The sequence below is a fragment of the Daldinia caldariorum genome (assembly GCF_022478825.1).
Source record: "Daldinia caldariorum strain CBS 122874 unplaced genomic scaffold F4812scaffold_4, whole genome shotgun sequence".
NCBI classification, from domain to species: domain Eukaryota; kingdom Fungi; phylum Ascomycota; class Sordariomycetes; order Xylariales; family Hypoxylaceae; genus Daldinia; species Daldinia caldariorum.
This window is the reverse complement of record NW_025953040.1, coordinates 1-15,533: the sequence shown is the minus strand read 5'-3', so window position 1 is coordinate 15,533 and position 15,533 is coordinate 1. Positions and strand designations below refer to the sequence as shown.

The 15,533-nt window shown below is 44.9% G+C and overlaps 5 protein-coding genes across 5 annotated transcripts; 3 read left to right on the top strand and 2 right to left on the bottom strand.

Annotated features, from left to right (window-relative positions):
• Positions 1–1,519: 1,519 nt before the first annotated feature.
• Positions 1,520–2,883, top strand: F4812DRAFT_456998 (uncharacterized protein; the record flags this gene model as incomplete). Its single annotated transcript, XM_047937086.1, has 3 exons — positions 1,520–1,546; positions 1,628–2,470; positions 2,533–2,883. The coding sequence occupies 3 exons, from the start codon at positions 1,520–1,522 to the stop codon at positions 2,881–2,883; spliced, it is 1,221 nt and encodes a 406-aa protein (XP_047791913.1).
• Positions 2,884–4,982: 2,099 nt separating this feature from the next.
• Positions 4,983–7,632, bottom strand: F4812DRAFT_469720 (uncharacterized protein). Its single transcript, XM_047938900.1, has 3 exons — positions 7,049–7,632; positions 6,691–6,978; positions 4,983–6,600 (listed from the first exon to the last, which is right to left on the bottom strand). The coding sequence occupies exons 1-3, from the start codon at positions 7,391–7,393 to the stop codon at positions 5,161–5,163; spliced, it is 2,073 nt and encodes a 690-aa protein (XP_047791912.1). The 5' UTR covers positions 7,394–7,632; the 3' UTR covers positions 4,983–5,160.
• Positions 7,633–8,141: 509 nt separating this feature from the next.
• Positions 8,142–8,998, top strand: F4812DRAFT_419699 (uncharacterized protein). Its single transcript, XM_047933371.1, has 3 exons — positions 8,142–8,218; positions 8,276–8,542; positions 8,606–8,998. Exons 2-3 carry the CDS (start codon positions 8,321–8,323, stop codon positions 8,963–8,965), a joined length of 582 nt encoding a protein of 193 aa, XP_047791911.1. The 5' UTR covers positions 8,142–8,218; positions 8,276–8,320; the 3' UTR covers positions 8,966–8,998.
• Positions 8,999–9,704: 706 nt separating this feature from the next.
• On the bottom strand, positions 9,705–10,986 carry F4812DRAFT_456995 (uncharacterized protein; the record flags this gene model as incomplete). Its single annotated transcript, XM_047937085.1, has 4 exons — positions 9,705–10,025; positions 10,090–10,307; positions 10,440–10,645; positions 10,703–10,986. 4 exons carry the CDS (start codon positions 10,984–10,986, stop codon positions 9,705–9,707), a joined length of 1,029 nt encoding a protein of 342 aa, XP_047791910.1.
• A 1,823-nt stretch (positions 10,987–12,809) lies between these two features.
• On the top strand, positions 12,810–14,305 carry F4812DRAFT_295929 (uncharacterized protein). Its single transcript, XM_047931185.1, has 2 exons — positions 12,810–13,779; positions 13,847–14,305. Exons 1-2 carry the CDS (start codon positions 13,032–13,034, stop codon positions 14,134–14,136), a joined length of 1,038 nt encoding a protein of 345 aa, XP_047791909.1. The 5' UTR covers positions 12,810–13,031; the 3' UTR covers positions 14,137–14,305.
• The last annotated feature ends 1,228 nt before the right edge of the window (positions 14,306–15,533 follow it).

Sequence of the window (15,533 nt, the reverse complement as noted above, 5' to 3'; positions counted from 1 at the left end):
TCCCCGTATTGCATTACTATGAGGACACTCGAAGCCCTACCACTAAGGCTATTACATGTCTATTACTGTATCTTAGAGTTTGAGAAGTGAGAAGTTCGTCGAGAATCTCTTCTACCTATCACGTCAATTGTCACGGTGCAGAGCATGAAGTAGGGTAACAACGAAGTTGTTACGCGAGGAACTCTAACCACGGTAGCTTTGAAGTCAAAGCTACCTACCCATACACAAAACAACTCCTTTGTTCTCAAGGAGTCTCAGGTGAGACTCCTGACACTCGGGATACTCATCCTCTCGAGATGTCTTTGGTTAGATTAGCCTCATGTTTGCTTATATCTAAATGATCGAGATATTCATCCCTTCTTACCTGTCTTGGATAGCCTATCAGCTAGACTATGTACTCCTAGAAGGGCCGATCTCCTGGATAAACTTGTACACGCTGCGTCTTAGGTAGCTGCTACGACTGAGAATCATATTATTTTATAGTGGGCTTCTCGACTTACCTTAGGTAGGTACCTAGGTGCCTAGGTTAGGTATAGATTCGCTTCCATAAGTACCTAACCGTAGGTACCAGTTAGAAGGGGTTGGCTAGTGGGTTTCAGGATCGTACCGGTACATTACTTTCTATGTACCTACCTTCCAATTGTTCGCACGGAGTATTAGCTAAATCAAACGCGAGATCGGAAATTAGACTTTGGAGACCGACTGCTAAAGATTTGAATACTGCGGATCGTGGTTGCCAATATATAAATTAGGTAAGTACGATACGAGGCGATGACTAGACCTAATCTGCCTTTCAGGACATCCTCCGAGTTTCTCCTCTTCCCATGGCATAACCCGCATTACCCATCTACCCAACCAATATCTAACCCACCCAATACCAATTCCTTCCACATCACATCACCTAGCTGCATTTGGTCGACATCTCTGACTCAGTGACGTGCTGCTTCCCTGGGAACATATGTTTGCGTAATGATAGTTACCCATAATAAAAGGTAACCAATCGTTTCCCCATCTTACAACTACACCATCCACCTAAGGCGTAAACCCTTCGAACCCTTCCTACCATACACCGTCCCGCTACTTCCTCGCAATCATCCCTCCGACATACTTCCCGTCTTATCTACCCTCTTCATTATATACCGATGCGCATGCTCACTACGTGATCCCTCGTAGGCATCACCTAGCCCGTTTTACCCGCTTCATACGAACGGTCGTGTACGCATTACTAACCCGCGATCAAATTTACTAAGGTAAGCAAATAATAACGTGGTTCGTTGAACAGCCAGCTGCAAGTTTCCTTATCAGGTGCTATTCAACATCCAATTGCCTTGAGCATGAATTCCTTATCTGCATCCTCACTGTCTTAGGCACCAAATTTCCTAAGCACCAACTTCCTAACCCTCCACGCCCATGCTGGCATACATCCAAATCGCCATATCGTCTTCTGACATTCCACTGTCTAGGTACCTCGGATTTAGTTCCTATTCAAGTACCACCACCTTCTTCTGACCGACAGAAGATGTCTGCCACGGAGAAAGACCTCGCCGTCCACCCAGCCCTATGGGCCTAAGATACCGGCCGCATCGGTCGGGTCCGTAACCTATTCGTGAGGATCCTCTTGAACCAGGGCCAAGATACCTCATCGCTTGATGCTATCAACAACGGAGATGGCCAAGATGCTACTTGGCTGTCTAACGACACCGATCCCGAACGCGCAGGAATACCTTTGGAGGAGATTGCCATAGTCGTTGGTGAGCTCATCCCAAAGAAATACATAGGCCCAACACAATTTCTCAACCAGAATGCTGCCACCGAGGCCAGCACGAACCCAACCAACGACTCTAACCTAAAGTTCAACTACGTACTGCCTACTAAGTCCCACACCAAGATAGTCGTTTGGAAATTCGCGGGCGAGAAGCCACAGTTCGCGGTTCTCCGCGGCAACGTCGGTGACGTCCACCTCGCTCAAAAACTATCCCAACGCGAATATGATCAAATTGCTTTCTACATGGAGTGGACAAAGATCAGTAAAAAACCTGACCTTGGCAAAGAGCGACGCTTCAAGGACTGGTGCGAAAGGCTCTCAATTACAGAGGGACTCGCCAGGAAGAGGGCAGAAGAGGTGGAGACAAACCCGACCGGTGCCAAAAAGAAGGCATCACGCATGCAAAAGCAAGAGCGAAAGCAGGAATATAGAACTCCGACAGAAACTACTATCTCGAAAGGAAATCAACTACAGGATATGCCTAGAATGAATCTGATTGAACAGATCAATCGCGTTCTCCGATCTTTATCCTTCTTTGACGACACTAAGAACGACATCTTCCTACAACAGGCTTCAGACAATATCAAGCTTATCCTTGGCGAACTTCCCGAGGAAGGTGATGAAACATTAGTGTTCTCTTTCGTAAATAACCGCACGGATAAGGTATACTTCGAAGAGGCACAAGAGGTTGCTCGTGCTATCAAGGTATGTTGTTTCTATTACTTCTATTTCTCCTTTTCCTGTGCTAATGCAATCCAAAATAACAGAATTTATGGTTCAAAGGGCAACAAAACTGCCCTATCAAGTTTAAAGCCGAATACCTTTTCTTGATGGCGTTTGGCCTGCGAAATCTCGATGCCCCCACGGTAATTGAGATGCGCTACCTCCGCTCATTCGTAATAGACTTCTGTATACTAGCAGAGACAAACGGGGTCAATATTCCTGTCTATGACAACGTCCAGCTTTCCGACGCCGACCGAGGCAAATTAGCAGTGATGATCCAAACGGCTTTCAGTTATACCCTGTCCCGGCTAGGGAACTCGCCTCCTATCCCTTCCGCGGACGATGTTACCGTATTCACAAGACCAGCTGGCGGCATTCTATATGTGTTAATCTAGGAAGCATCCATAATGGAGAGCATTATAGAATTGATCGACAAAGGAATTGAAGCCGAATATAAGGAAATAGGAGGGGTCATCGACTATGACGCTTTTGAAAGAACAACTAATCTTTCAACAGTTTTAAAGAAGCTTTCCGAGGCAGTAGAATTTAATGAGTCGAAGCGAGCTGCCGAAGATCTTGCCTTTCTTTGCATAGCAAAGTCTCATGACAAAGTATTAAAGATCCGCGAGGGCCTATGCAAGAATCATGCTCGACTCATGGCTAATATAGCCGATTTGAAGAAAGCAACGTCTACTAATTAACCTTCGGCTGTCCTGGAGCCGGCAGGATATCACGGTGCAGCCACGTCGAGTCTAGCTCTCTTAGTGCAAACCCCTAACGGGTCATCGTTGTGTATGTATATAAATAAAGTAATTAAATGAGGGACCTTTTACCACTTCCCTCTTTCTTTATGCAAAAGCAACTATTTCTACCGGGCCTTAACAGAATTACACGTAAATAATTCCATTATTCTTTTCTAAATTATCGCAACCTCTCCCATTCAGCATCGTATCGTATCGTATCCTATTATATCGTACCCTATCGTATATATGTCACATCACATCGTATCGTATCGTATCGTATCCCATCATATCCTTAACAGGATTACACATAAATAATTCCATTATTCTTTTCTACCTTATGGCAACTTATCCCATTTAGCATCGCATCGTATCGTATCGTACCGTATTCCATTGTCTGGGATATATGGATGCTACAAGGGTCTATCATCTATGTAATGGGTAGCCAGCCCTCTCAATGGAGTTTAAAAGGCCAAGCGTTACTAAATCTCTACAACAGACTGCATACCAGGGCCCTGACAATCACCCTGGAGTCTGTATATGATATCCATTCAACGACATATCCGATAGTAATAGAATATCTCGAAGTGCTGGGATGTGTTTGGAAGAGAAAGGAGAGGAACCTGACCTGGCAGCATCGCATCAAATGCGATGTGCCCCAAGGGGTTAGGTTAGCGATGTCTCCATTGTCCTACAAGATAGCAACGTCAATCCCTCGTCTTGAAATTTTCAATCCTTTGGTGGCGTAGTGGTTGAACCTAGATGGGTAGGAGCTTGTTGGACATGTAATCTAGTAGCTGCTGTAATATATTAGCGCTTTCGGCAGAGCAGCGTGCTCCTTATATACACCTATCCTAGTGCACCATACCCCTGACATGATATCCCCTCTTAGGAGGCTATTCTCATGATTATGATCATCACGTAGTTTATGAGTGATTTGTTTCGTAGGCTGTTCCCACGGCGCCATAGTTACCCCCGATCGTCTCTAGGAGCTTCCAATATGTTGCTTTCTATTCACTGGACCAAGCCGCCAATCCCTACCTACGATAGCTATAGGTATTGCGCATTTTCGCACCAGAACGGCTTGGTTCTCCGTATCCCGACCCGCCATATTGAATCATTATCGCCTAGCTCTATTAAAAGATCCTAGAGTAGCTAGGAATACACGTTCCGGTCAATGAATTCAGTATCAGGTATCCCATGTACGCAACTAACATGACCCGATGTTGAATTATTGGTAAACGTATCGGTGAAGCGATCATCGGGATAGACTCTTGTAGTTCAATACGCCTATGTCTACGAAGCTGATGACAGACGCAGCTGCACCTTTATTGGGAAACTTCATCAATATCGAACTGCTACTTACGCCATTCGTAGAGATGCTACTCGTATACCTACGGAGTGAGACAATTAGGTGATAGCGAGGCGGATAAAACGAAAAAGGATATTTATCAGTCACTCCCGAATTCGATTTCAATTCCCTTAAGAATAAGTACCTATGTGTTGGAATCATAATAGTAAAATCTATCTCTGTTTCTTCAACGGATTTAGAGTAAGCTAGTTATCATCAGAGAGTTCTTCAGTTGTGGGGAGCTCTGGCAAGACAAACTCTTCCCTATCCTGACGGACTAAAGGCCGCATCATGTCATGCCGCTCTGTACCCTTCTTTCTTGCTGAGGACCTAATAGCCTGATCAATCTTTGAAGATTCAGCAAACACATGGTATATTGTAACGGGCTTTTCTTGTCCCAAACGCCAAAGTCTTCCTTTTAACTGTTCTAATTGACCTGGCGACCAGTGGGGCTCGCAAACAATGAGATGACACGCGCCAGTTATGTTTAGTCTAGTGCCACCTGCCGCGACCGTGCAAAGAAGTATGGTTGATTTACCTCTTGGATCGTTGAAGTCTCTTAGGATATCGGCACGAGCTTCTCAGGACACAATAGTCCCGTTGAACTCTCCGATGCTAGCGCCAGCGTATTCGTCTCCCGTGCGTGTTAGGGCTAGATGAAGGACGTCCAGGAACATGACGGACTGAGAAGCGACTATTATCTTACTGTTCCCATTCTCGCGTATAGACTTGATTGTTTCGACGACGGCAGGAATCCTAGGCGAGAAGAGGTCACTTTCCGATTGATTCTTCAAATATTTATGCCATTCCGATCTTGGGATCTTCTTCTTGGCTCCCTTTCCATCTCCTTCATCATCCGAACCCGAAATATAATCCTCACAGACACATGTTTCATCCTCAGACATGTCTTTGGAGTAATCCTCGTCTTCATTATCATCGTCGCCGTTGGATTCCGAATACTCTCCCAGACCGTGATATTCAATTTCCATGTCATCTTCACTGTCAACATCGATATCATCATTGATATTTTTCGGGTTAGCCTTCTCTGGAGGTCCGCCAGGGCCGGATAATTCGTGTAGCCATTTCACGAACTTCACTCTCTGGACTTCACCTAGAGTTTCCAATGTCGAGTCTTGGTCCAAGTCTTCGGTCACATCAACGAAATACTTGAATCGGTTGGTTATCCATTCGACCTCAGATGAATACCGGGTTTGGCTTCCCTCGACGTCTCTTAGGGTTAACAACGGACCAGCCGAGAACGATTGGGCTGTCCAAAAGAGGGCGAAAGCTTGCCGCTTCAATTTTTGTCGCATGAAGCGATTACTCAACTTCCATCGACCCATTAGATTGTAAGCACGCGATACCAATAGTTCGATGGCTATTAAGGCTGCAGGATGAGTCTCCCAGTTCAGCTTCACTAAAACATCCCTCTCATATATACCTGGGAGTTTTAAAATTTCTCTGGGCCTGGCAATTAATATTGCCGCCATAAATCTTTTTAGAAGAAGCATGCGCGGCTTAGGCAAATCGTCTAGGGCTTTACGAGGCAATGCCTTAGTCGTACCGAAAAGGAGTCCAAAATGCTCAAGACTTATAATTGGACATCCAGGAAGCAAAGCGATCTGACCGTAAAGGTCATCCAGAGTGTTGTATGCAGGAGTCCCTGATAACAATAATATCTTATGATATTGTAAGGAATTGACAGCCGCCCATAGCGAAGTATCCAAATTTTTGACGTGCTGGGATTCATCAAATACCAAGACAGATATTTTCTTCTTCATCTTTTCGTAAATCCCCGAATACAGCGGGTTGGGAGTGCGGACGATCTCTGAAATCCCCATTGTTTGCTTCACTGCAGGCAAAGAAACCGTAGCCAAAATATCGCGAAATTCTTCCTGTAAGCACATGTCAAGATACCGTTGTCTCAAAAAGCTGTGGCTGGTAATAACCACGTCAAAGCCGAGTAGCTTCGTTACTGGATAATCCGCGCGATCAAGGATCATCACAGATGGATGTCGACCCTATAGCAACCGTATACCTCCGTCAGCAAGCGCACAAGCTACCTAGATAACCAAGCAGAGCATTCCGAGTGATGGTACGTATCTACTTACCTCTTTGAAATGTCTGTTTATTTCGTCGTACCATTGCGAAACGCACGACTTTAGACATACAACCAATATAAACCCCTGTCCGGGCAGCTCCCTGCGTAGCCTGACAGCTGATATAATGGCTGTTAGCGACTTCCCCAGACCCATGGGGTCAGCAAGGAAGCCTCCTCCGAAGGTTGACTTCCCAAGACGGTATAGCTTCTCTTGCCCAATAGCCTGCCAAGAATTCAATATTGTGTCCAAATCAGGAAGAGTCGTGATTGCATCAATTGTTGAATCTGTCACAGATTTCTGGGCTGCATATTAGCAACGTTGCATAGTAAGGAGGTAGGACCAGCCATAGCCATGGGTGTAAACTTACGATGTGTGATGCGAAACTGTCACTTCCAAGGTATTGGAGTACTGGAACCTTCTTTGCGATACTCTTACCAGGGTCAGGAACCAGGAAATGCATTGACGTAGGGTTAGGTTGCACCATTCGCCTTCCTGAGCCAGTCGTAGTGTCGCCGCTTGATGTATCTTCGGCTTGGGAGCCATCAGATGACGGGAGATATCGGCTAGGAACTAGATCGCGAGCTATCATGCGGGGCAGGTAAGAAACTCCATAGAAGCCCGTAGCATTGTCGTTACGATGTTCCATTTCCTTCATCCAAGAACGCAAGTCCTCCCCGTTCCGACGATCTATGAATTTCAAGTGTAGCGCCATGTTAGTTCACGCAAACGGGATAGGATGATAGCTGTGGTGTAGAATGAAATCGAGAAGCACGTATCATTTATAATGTGCGAGCATTCAAGAGGTCACGATGACTGGTGTAGGTATTAGGATGAGTGATACCAGATTTACATATCTGCAGGATGTGGTAGGTAGAAGTAATGTCGTGGTGTGGAGAGAGTGAGAGGTATTTATAAGCGTCGTTACATGGGTAAATCTCTACTATGTTTGCTACCTTGCCTGGCAGATTTAAAAGTTTAAATATTTATTTTGAGCAGCAAAATTCCTTCTCAGCCGCACTATTTGAGCCGCATTATTTAGGTTGTACTTACGGTTAATTTAATTTAATTGATTGAATACTTTTTCAAACTCATAGCATTTAGCCACGCTTACCGAACGGCCGCCTGGCCTATGGCTTATGTACCGAATGACTGCCTGTACCTAGGTAGGTAGCTTGTGGCAATCGGGCTGGCCATATGAGAGGTGGCTTTCGAAGCGAGGTATCTGGGTGTGCGGTACGTACCAGCGTGTGGTTGTGGTGCGATTACGTAGGTACCTTAGGTAGGTACCTAAGGTAAGCATCGCCTATATCTGGGATCTTGGGGCTTAGACAAAATGCCTTTAATTTTTAAGCCGATCAAATCAAAGCACCTTTCCACGAGCTTCCTAATCCGGATGAGCTGGGTCGATGCAATATCCAAGTTCGAGCATATCGTACCTACCTACCTACCTACCTAGGTATGCTTACACTGCTTACAGCTTTCTCACAGAGCCTAGGAAGTAACTTACTTGAAAACAATTCCTGTCGTCCCATATTAGGTGAATATTTACACCTACGCCTCGCCTCCTAGTAGTAGAAAACTAATAAGGTCATAGGTTCTCGGTTTGGCTGTTTCCGGTTGAATTCATATTACCGACATTATGAACCGCCGTAAACTTGTGCTTCTACGAAAGCACTTCAATTGTAGTGAAGATTCTACACTATTGGAGGTAGAAAAAATTCTTCGCCGGAGATTGAAGATATTAGAAGAGCAAAGGGAGGATGGGTTTTATAACTGGGTTCGGCCGGACCATTGGCCTATGGCCGAGAGCGACAATAATTTCAAGCCCAGTCCTCATCCAAACCGTGGTACGAGGAGGTCGGTACGTATTAAACCTTAGGTATTCCCAATTTCTTTTCATCCTACTGACTGTATTAATCAACAGGTCCTCCCACGCAAGCGACCGATGTACAGGGAAGAGTCTTCCGACGAGGAAGATTACGAAGCGATAGACCAAAACGAAGTGCTGAATTATGATGAAGATGAAGATGAGGAAGGTTACGAAGAAGAACCTATAGAAGATAACGAGGATGATATGGAGGATGATAAGGGTTTAGAAGAAGATAAATGGATCGACAAGGATAACTTATCCAATTATGACGAAGCGGCGGATTGGGAAATGAGCGGCCAACAGGATTCCTCGGATTCTGATGACGAGGAAGGTGCTCAGGTGTCTTGGGAGGAAGAGGACATGGATCTCGATATGAATGAGGTGATAGAGGAGAGCCAAACGGCACGAAGATGATACCAATATGGCTAAAAAAAAAAAAAGAGCTACACGCCAGTTAATATGAGATATGAGCAGTACATTTTTAAGCACGGAATAGATAGGCTAATATAAGTAAATGCTCGAACCGATATGGGACATTATATTATATTAACTTGTCCGCTTACGGCTCTTAGCCACGCCAACCGCATGGCAGCTAGGCTTGCGGCTTACCGAACGACCGCTTATCACTCGTGGCTACTAAACTGGTTGTATAAAAGAGGTGGCCTTCGAAGCGAGCTATGCGGTACGTATTTTCGAAAAGGCTGTAAAAATAGCCAAAATCTCTTAGATCTACAACTTTAGAAATATATTTAATGAACTGTTTTTCCTTAACTATGTCCTATAAAACCGTTTAAAGTGTTTTGCGCACAGGCAAGCTTCTTAATTCGGACGAGCTAGGTCAATACAATATCCCAAACAAGTCCGGGAATCTAGGCACCTTTTTGGCTCAGCAGTTGTATCTCACTGTACCTAAAACAGCTATTTGATAAGTCCCCTGTTGCTCGTTATCACTAAATTTACCAGTAATGGAGGCTTTCATACGTGTTTGTCAAATTAAAATCATGGCTAGACAACTTTTCTCAATACGAGTTGTATTTGACGATATTAACACATAGGCATAAGCTAGCAGCCCGGTATTTCTTATTGAATACTAACAGCGCCGGCTGTGGATATCTTCGGACACAGTACTAATTGTACACCAATGGTTCCTGCCCTAGTCATCGCGTACCCCTGTTGGCCATGAATCATGACGTAGATTTCTCGCGTCCATACAAACGGTCGACATTGCCGCGCCTACCCTATCTCTTTCCCCCAAGTAGTACGTCGGGTAGTCCACGAGAATGGCGATTGAAAGAAGGGTAGGTGATTTCTCACCCAAAAACTGAATAACCTCTTTATACAACGCCGATCGGTCCCCTCCTCCTACAACGATGTTGCTGTCCTGTGGTATGTGGCACTTGCGGATTGTAAAAGCTAGACGCTCGAGGTGCTTTAATTTCTTGATGGCCTCGACGAACTTATCTCGTTGCGTATTCTACGCCAATGTGGTCAGTTAAAAACATAGTAATCCCATGCATAGATAATTCAATGACACTTACGAAACTTGATTTATTATGCCAACACCCCTGCCAGTGATTGAACTCCAATGTAAGCCACTTGAGACGTCCAAAGTCTTGACGAATGCGGTTCGTAGCGTATTCAGGCATACCACTAGCCGTCTCTGTCGACGGAAAATCCCCGTGTCTGAGTGCAAGATGAAGGCGCTCAAGCTTTTGATGGTATTTTCCCACAGCATTGTAAAAGTGGTTCCTGACACCTACGTGCAAACGTAGGCCATTGAGATTGGGAACAAGTCGTTTAAGTATTTGTTCTGTACATCCCAACGTTTTGGTCTTGATTCGTAACTGTTGTATAGACGTTCATTTTCCAATATCCATGGCGAATTGACTCATTTGGCTATGCTGCTCCGCGGTAAAATGATCTAATATCAGAGTCAAGAATTCGACATTGGGCATGAGGCTGATTGCTTTTACGATACGGGAAGGTAGATCACTGTCGGGATTCCAGCCGAGTCTGGGGCTATCAGCCGCGAATTTCCATCCTGTAATCTCTGTGGGTCCCTGAGGAGGATCGAAGTATTCAATATTCGCAGCTCTGTATACGCGTTAGATGATATAGCAGTTTGGATCCCGAGAAGAATTGGGTATTCACTTAATATAATGGTTAAACGGACGATTTCCAGAGCCGGACGTGAACGGGGTTTCTTCGCAGGTAAATATGAACATTTTGAGGGTATATGAAAGTCTGCGTTGCGTGTCCGTGAAACGAACGGCGTTGTAATGGGCACCTGCGAAAGCATGCTTGAAGTAGGATGACACACGTGTCATTATGGCGCGGCCATCTCTTCCCGAAAGCAGTGCAATTTTATCAAAAACCTCCTGCGGCAGTATTGCAGACTTCCACGCGGAGCTCTCATTCTGCGATGTTGAAGCCATGCTCGGTTATGACTGTATCGATGAAAAGGGATTTTTCATTCACGGGAGCGCAGCAAATAGGATTTATGGGACGATAACACGGCGGCGGGGCGAGAGATGCGTGCGTGGAGATAGTATGGGTAGACTGATATCTAGCTTCTCGACGAGAGATGTGAGTGGTTGTGTGGCGAATGAAGGAATCACAGAAGCGGTGTTCGTTACCTGGGTAGGTACCTAACTTACTTGGCAGCTGGTGCTTGCTAAATGCCCGGACTTAGACGAGCTGGCCTAGTACAAAACCAGAAACGTAGAAAGGGTACATTTATTGGAAAGGGAAAAGAGAAGTGGTGTAAGGAGCTCGTGATAATCACTTAAATAGGCACGCAGATGATTGCCTAACTTTGATAGCCCTTGGACTTCGGGCCTACCTAGGTACACTTCGTTTTGCTTTCTTATATCCTGTAGCTAGGTACTTTCGGCCACATTTGAACCATCCTCTTCCGGCTCTGAGCAGAGATTATTATAAACTTTAAGCGATTCTCTGTAAATACCCCCTGCCGACCCCGGCGCCTTAGTTGCCTTCGAAATCTTTTCGGATATATACTTGGCCGTTTTAATTAGAGGGGCTAATATGTGGTCGTTAGGATCTAGCGATGGCTGTCCGACTTCCTTGATTCGCCATTGTAGCATGCTAATTCTCGCCATATCTGCTGCCTCATAGATCTTGCGCGTTGCCTCTTCAAGGTTGTTGTGGTCCTGGTCGTTCTTTCCCTGTCGTATGCGTAGGTACTCTTGAATAGCCTTATCCAAGTCTGCAAATAACTGCTTTACGGACGAATGCATTTCTGAGTGTGATTGGGATCCCTCGTCCTGAGCCATAGTGTTGGATACTATGTGGCTATGTCCTTGCTCCCTCTGTGATTCTGTTACCGATACGCAATTCAACAGCGTCACGCGGGAGGTCTTTTTTATCCTAACTGTGAACCGGAACAGAAATAGTTGGTAAGTGGAATCTTGCTATGCCTGGGGCTTTCCGAACTTGAACCTTTTCAAGCTTATCGTCTTAAGTACTAGGCTTCCAGCTCTTAACCACCAATGCTACGCGTAGCTCGTAATAAAAAATGAGGAAGTGCTAATGGCAATGGTTAAGGTATTTAATAAAAAATATTTAAAGTATTAAGTATTTTTTACGCATGTAAGGTAAGTTGCCCAGTTTCCCAATGCGGATAGGCTAAGTTTCAACATTTTTCAAAGGGTTGAATTTTCTAAGGACCATTTTATTCAATAGAACCATTGGTCGGCAGTCACTAAGACCACGAACTACCTCCCCTGTCATATAAATTCACTGGGATTTCATTCAATTACACCATACCACCCAATACATGACCAGTATAGTATGTCCTCTTCAATCCCAGGATGCAACATATGAAAATCATATCGTCACTTTCACCTCAATTAGAGCTTTCTAATAATTCAAGTCTCATGCCGTTGCATGTGTTCTTTTAAAAGCTATTCGAAGGTATGTCAATTCAATGTTAAAATGCGGAAGGTCCTCCCGCAGAGCCTCATTCAATTACATATCCATCATCAATCAGCATATCAACCTATTAAATCGTATTTAACCCTAGCATGTAATATACGAAATATAGCCCGCCATGTTCGCCTCAGCTAGAGCCTTCTAATGATATACGTCCCGACTCGGTGCAGGCTCTAAACGTTGAGTTATTCAAGTATGAAGGTAAGCACACATACGTGGTGGCGGCTCTCGGCACGTTATGCCCTTTCGCATCTACATTCAATTGGGTAACTACCTACTGGCAGGCATGTCAATGTCAAGGCCCTCTCCTGCCTAATCAACCCAAACGCCTTTCGTAACATCCCTCAACATTCATACCACAGTTTTCTCTGATTCATACAAAAGATTTCATACCGCAGTTTTCTCTAATTCAGATAAAAGATCTCTTACCACTGCATCCTACCGATACCTATTAAACCAATTATATTTCAATAGCTTTTGGCCGAATAGGCAGCCTTCCTCAGATCACCAACCTACACCAGTCGCCGATATGCCACCAAAGAAGGGGGTGTCTGAGCAGCATCGGGATATACAACTCTCGAAGAAGGAATTTAAGAAAAACCAACGATCCAGTACAATCACCGATGATCAAATCGACGAGGCAGTGAAAGGTTACCAATGTAAACCAGTGGAAGCAACTCAGAGACCGTACCATGAATGCACCCGACTTGGAGTCAACGATAAAGAGATGGTCGGATCAGCTAAGGATTCTTGGCAATACTGGACAAACGTCCTGCGAAACCATAAGCCAAGATTTCCTGCCGAATTTGACCAAATATGTCAATTACTGACGACCAAAATTCACATGGGGGGTAAACCTACCAGTTCGGTATTATATCAAAACGCAAGAGCAAAGCTTGTCGAAATAGCCAAAATCTGCCAAGATTGCGACAATCAATTTGATCCCGAAAAATGCGCCGAATTACACTACCCTACCTGCGCCGAGCTCGAAGCCCTTAGGATATACGGAGATACTGCAGAGGGCTTTGGGACTTTTCCTACACCAATTGCGGATCTCTTGAAAAAAACCGATCTTGTTTGGTCGCTCCAGTGGGGCGACCAACAACAGCCAACACGAGGATTTTGGGGGGATTATGTGCAAAGCTGCATGCAGCCCAAAAGACCAGCGGCTACTGATGAGGGTAGCCTTTCGAAGAGGGCAAGGCTTTCGGGTCCGGAAGTCCCTAACGCAGAGGGGCTTGAGGAAAGGGATTTGGATTCGCAGAATGCTCTTACAGGTAAGGATGATCTATCGCAAAACATGGATATCCCAGCAGTTGCTTACCAATCTAAAAATAATCGAAGCTATTCAATCAGCCAAGGAGGAAATCATCTCCGAGATGAAAAAGGAGATGGGGGAGATGAAAAAAGAGACGAGAGAGATGAAAAAGGAAGCATTGGAAGAAATGCGATCCTCAAAAAAGGAGGTAATAGAAGAAATTACCTCTTTAAACAACAACGTTTATGGTTCGATCCAAAACGATAAATTGAAGAAGCATAATGAGAACGCTTCTTCTAATGAAGATGATGACTCTGATGATACGTCAGACATCGTATTGTCATTGGTGGGACCTACATTAGGGTTCACTAATTAGTACTCAACAAAAGGTACTATCGGGATAAATATTAACTACGGATATATCCTGACCCGACGGCTGCCTCGTAAGAGGCCATCTACAGTCATGTAACTAGCTTAGATGGTGACTATCCACCAGGGATATATACAACGTACGTAGCCGTACGTTATATCCCTCCTTTCGTAACTCAATTGAATTCAGTATTTACATAGATATCTCGTATTGGGTTCAGTCTCCCGCGCGCGTTGTAATTACGTATTGTCGTATTACGAACCTCTGTCTTTCTAACAGGTACTATATAATAGAATGGGATACGATATAATAAGATAAGATACAGCACGATACAATATGATAGGATGGGATGTGGTATGATATGATGGGATACGACATGACGGGATATTATAATTTCAAAAGCTGTTCGAATAATAGGTATTCAATTGACAATGGGTGCAAAAGGGCGCGACCCCAAAAGAGCCTCCCGCAGAGCCGCATCCAACACTTCAACTATTATCGTCTCCAATCCAGCGCCTCACCATACGAGAACTAGAATCCAGTCAATTTTACAGCGTCGTCGTTAAATTAATTTAAATTAAGTCCAAGCCGAATAAAGCTTGAGTCTGATATATAAACCTTACTAATATCTCGAGTGCTACCGGCTTCCCATCCGTCATCTTCTCCCTTCGAGCGCAAAGGTTCGTCACATCTAGAACATATTCTGCTAGGCTCTCGTTGTCCCGGAAGAGCCGGTCGACGTTTTGGGGGTAGCGAGAACTCTTTATTGCAATTATCACATTTCCAAGTTTCCTGTGCTCTTCCTTGCGTCGTTCGATACCCTTGGGATAGCTGCCAAGCCCGATTCAGGCCAGCATCTAAGCTTGGGAGATTAGTAACCTCATTCCGTAAATGGGTGTACAAATTCAGAGACGCCTGTGGCGTATGGAAAGAATGTTTGACTCGATCCACCAGGAGGGTATCGAGATAGACGGTGAGAAGGCCTTCAAGTAAAATGATATAAGGTCGTGTATGGCTGTCGTTATCCGCCGTGGCGAGAATCCTGAAGTTCGGCCTATGGCCCTTCGCAATCATAGCTTCGTGGAGTGTCTTCCCCACTGTATTACTCTGGGTTGCCTTCAATGCACATTCGAGGTAATATCGGATTCTTGTCCACAACCCTTTTTCAGCCGTGCCAGAACCAACATATGCCCCTTGTCCTATGAAGTTAATATAGACGCCTATGCCGTTATATCCCCATAACGGCGCTGGTAAATCCTGAAGGAGGGTATCAACTTGGACTTCAGGTTTTCCAAGGGCCGCTTGGACGGGTTAGGGTTAGGGTTAGGGTTAGGGTTAGGGTTAGGGTTAGGGTTAGGGTTAGGGTTAGGGTTAGGGTTAGGGTTAGGGTTAGGGTTAGGGTT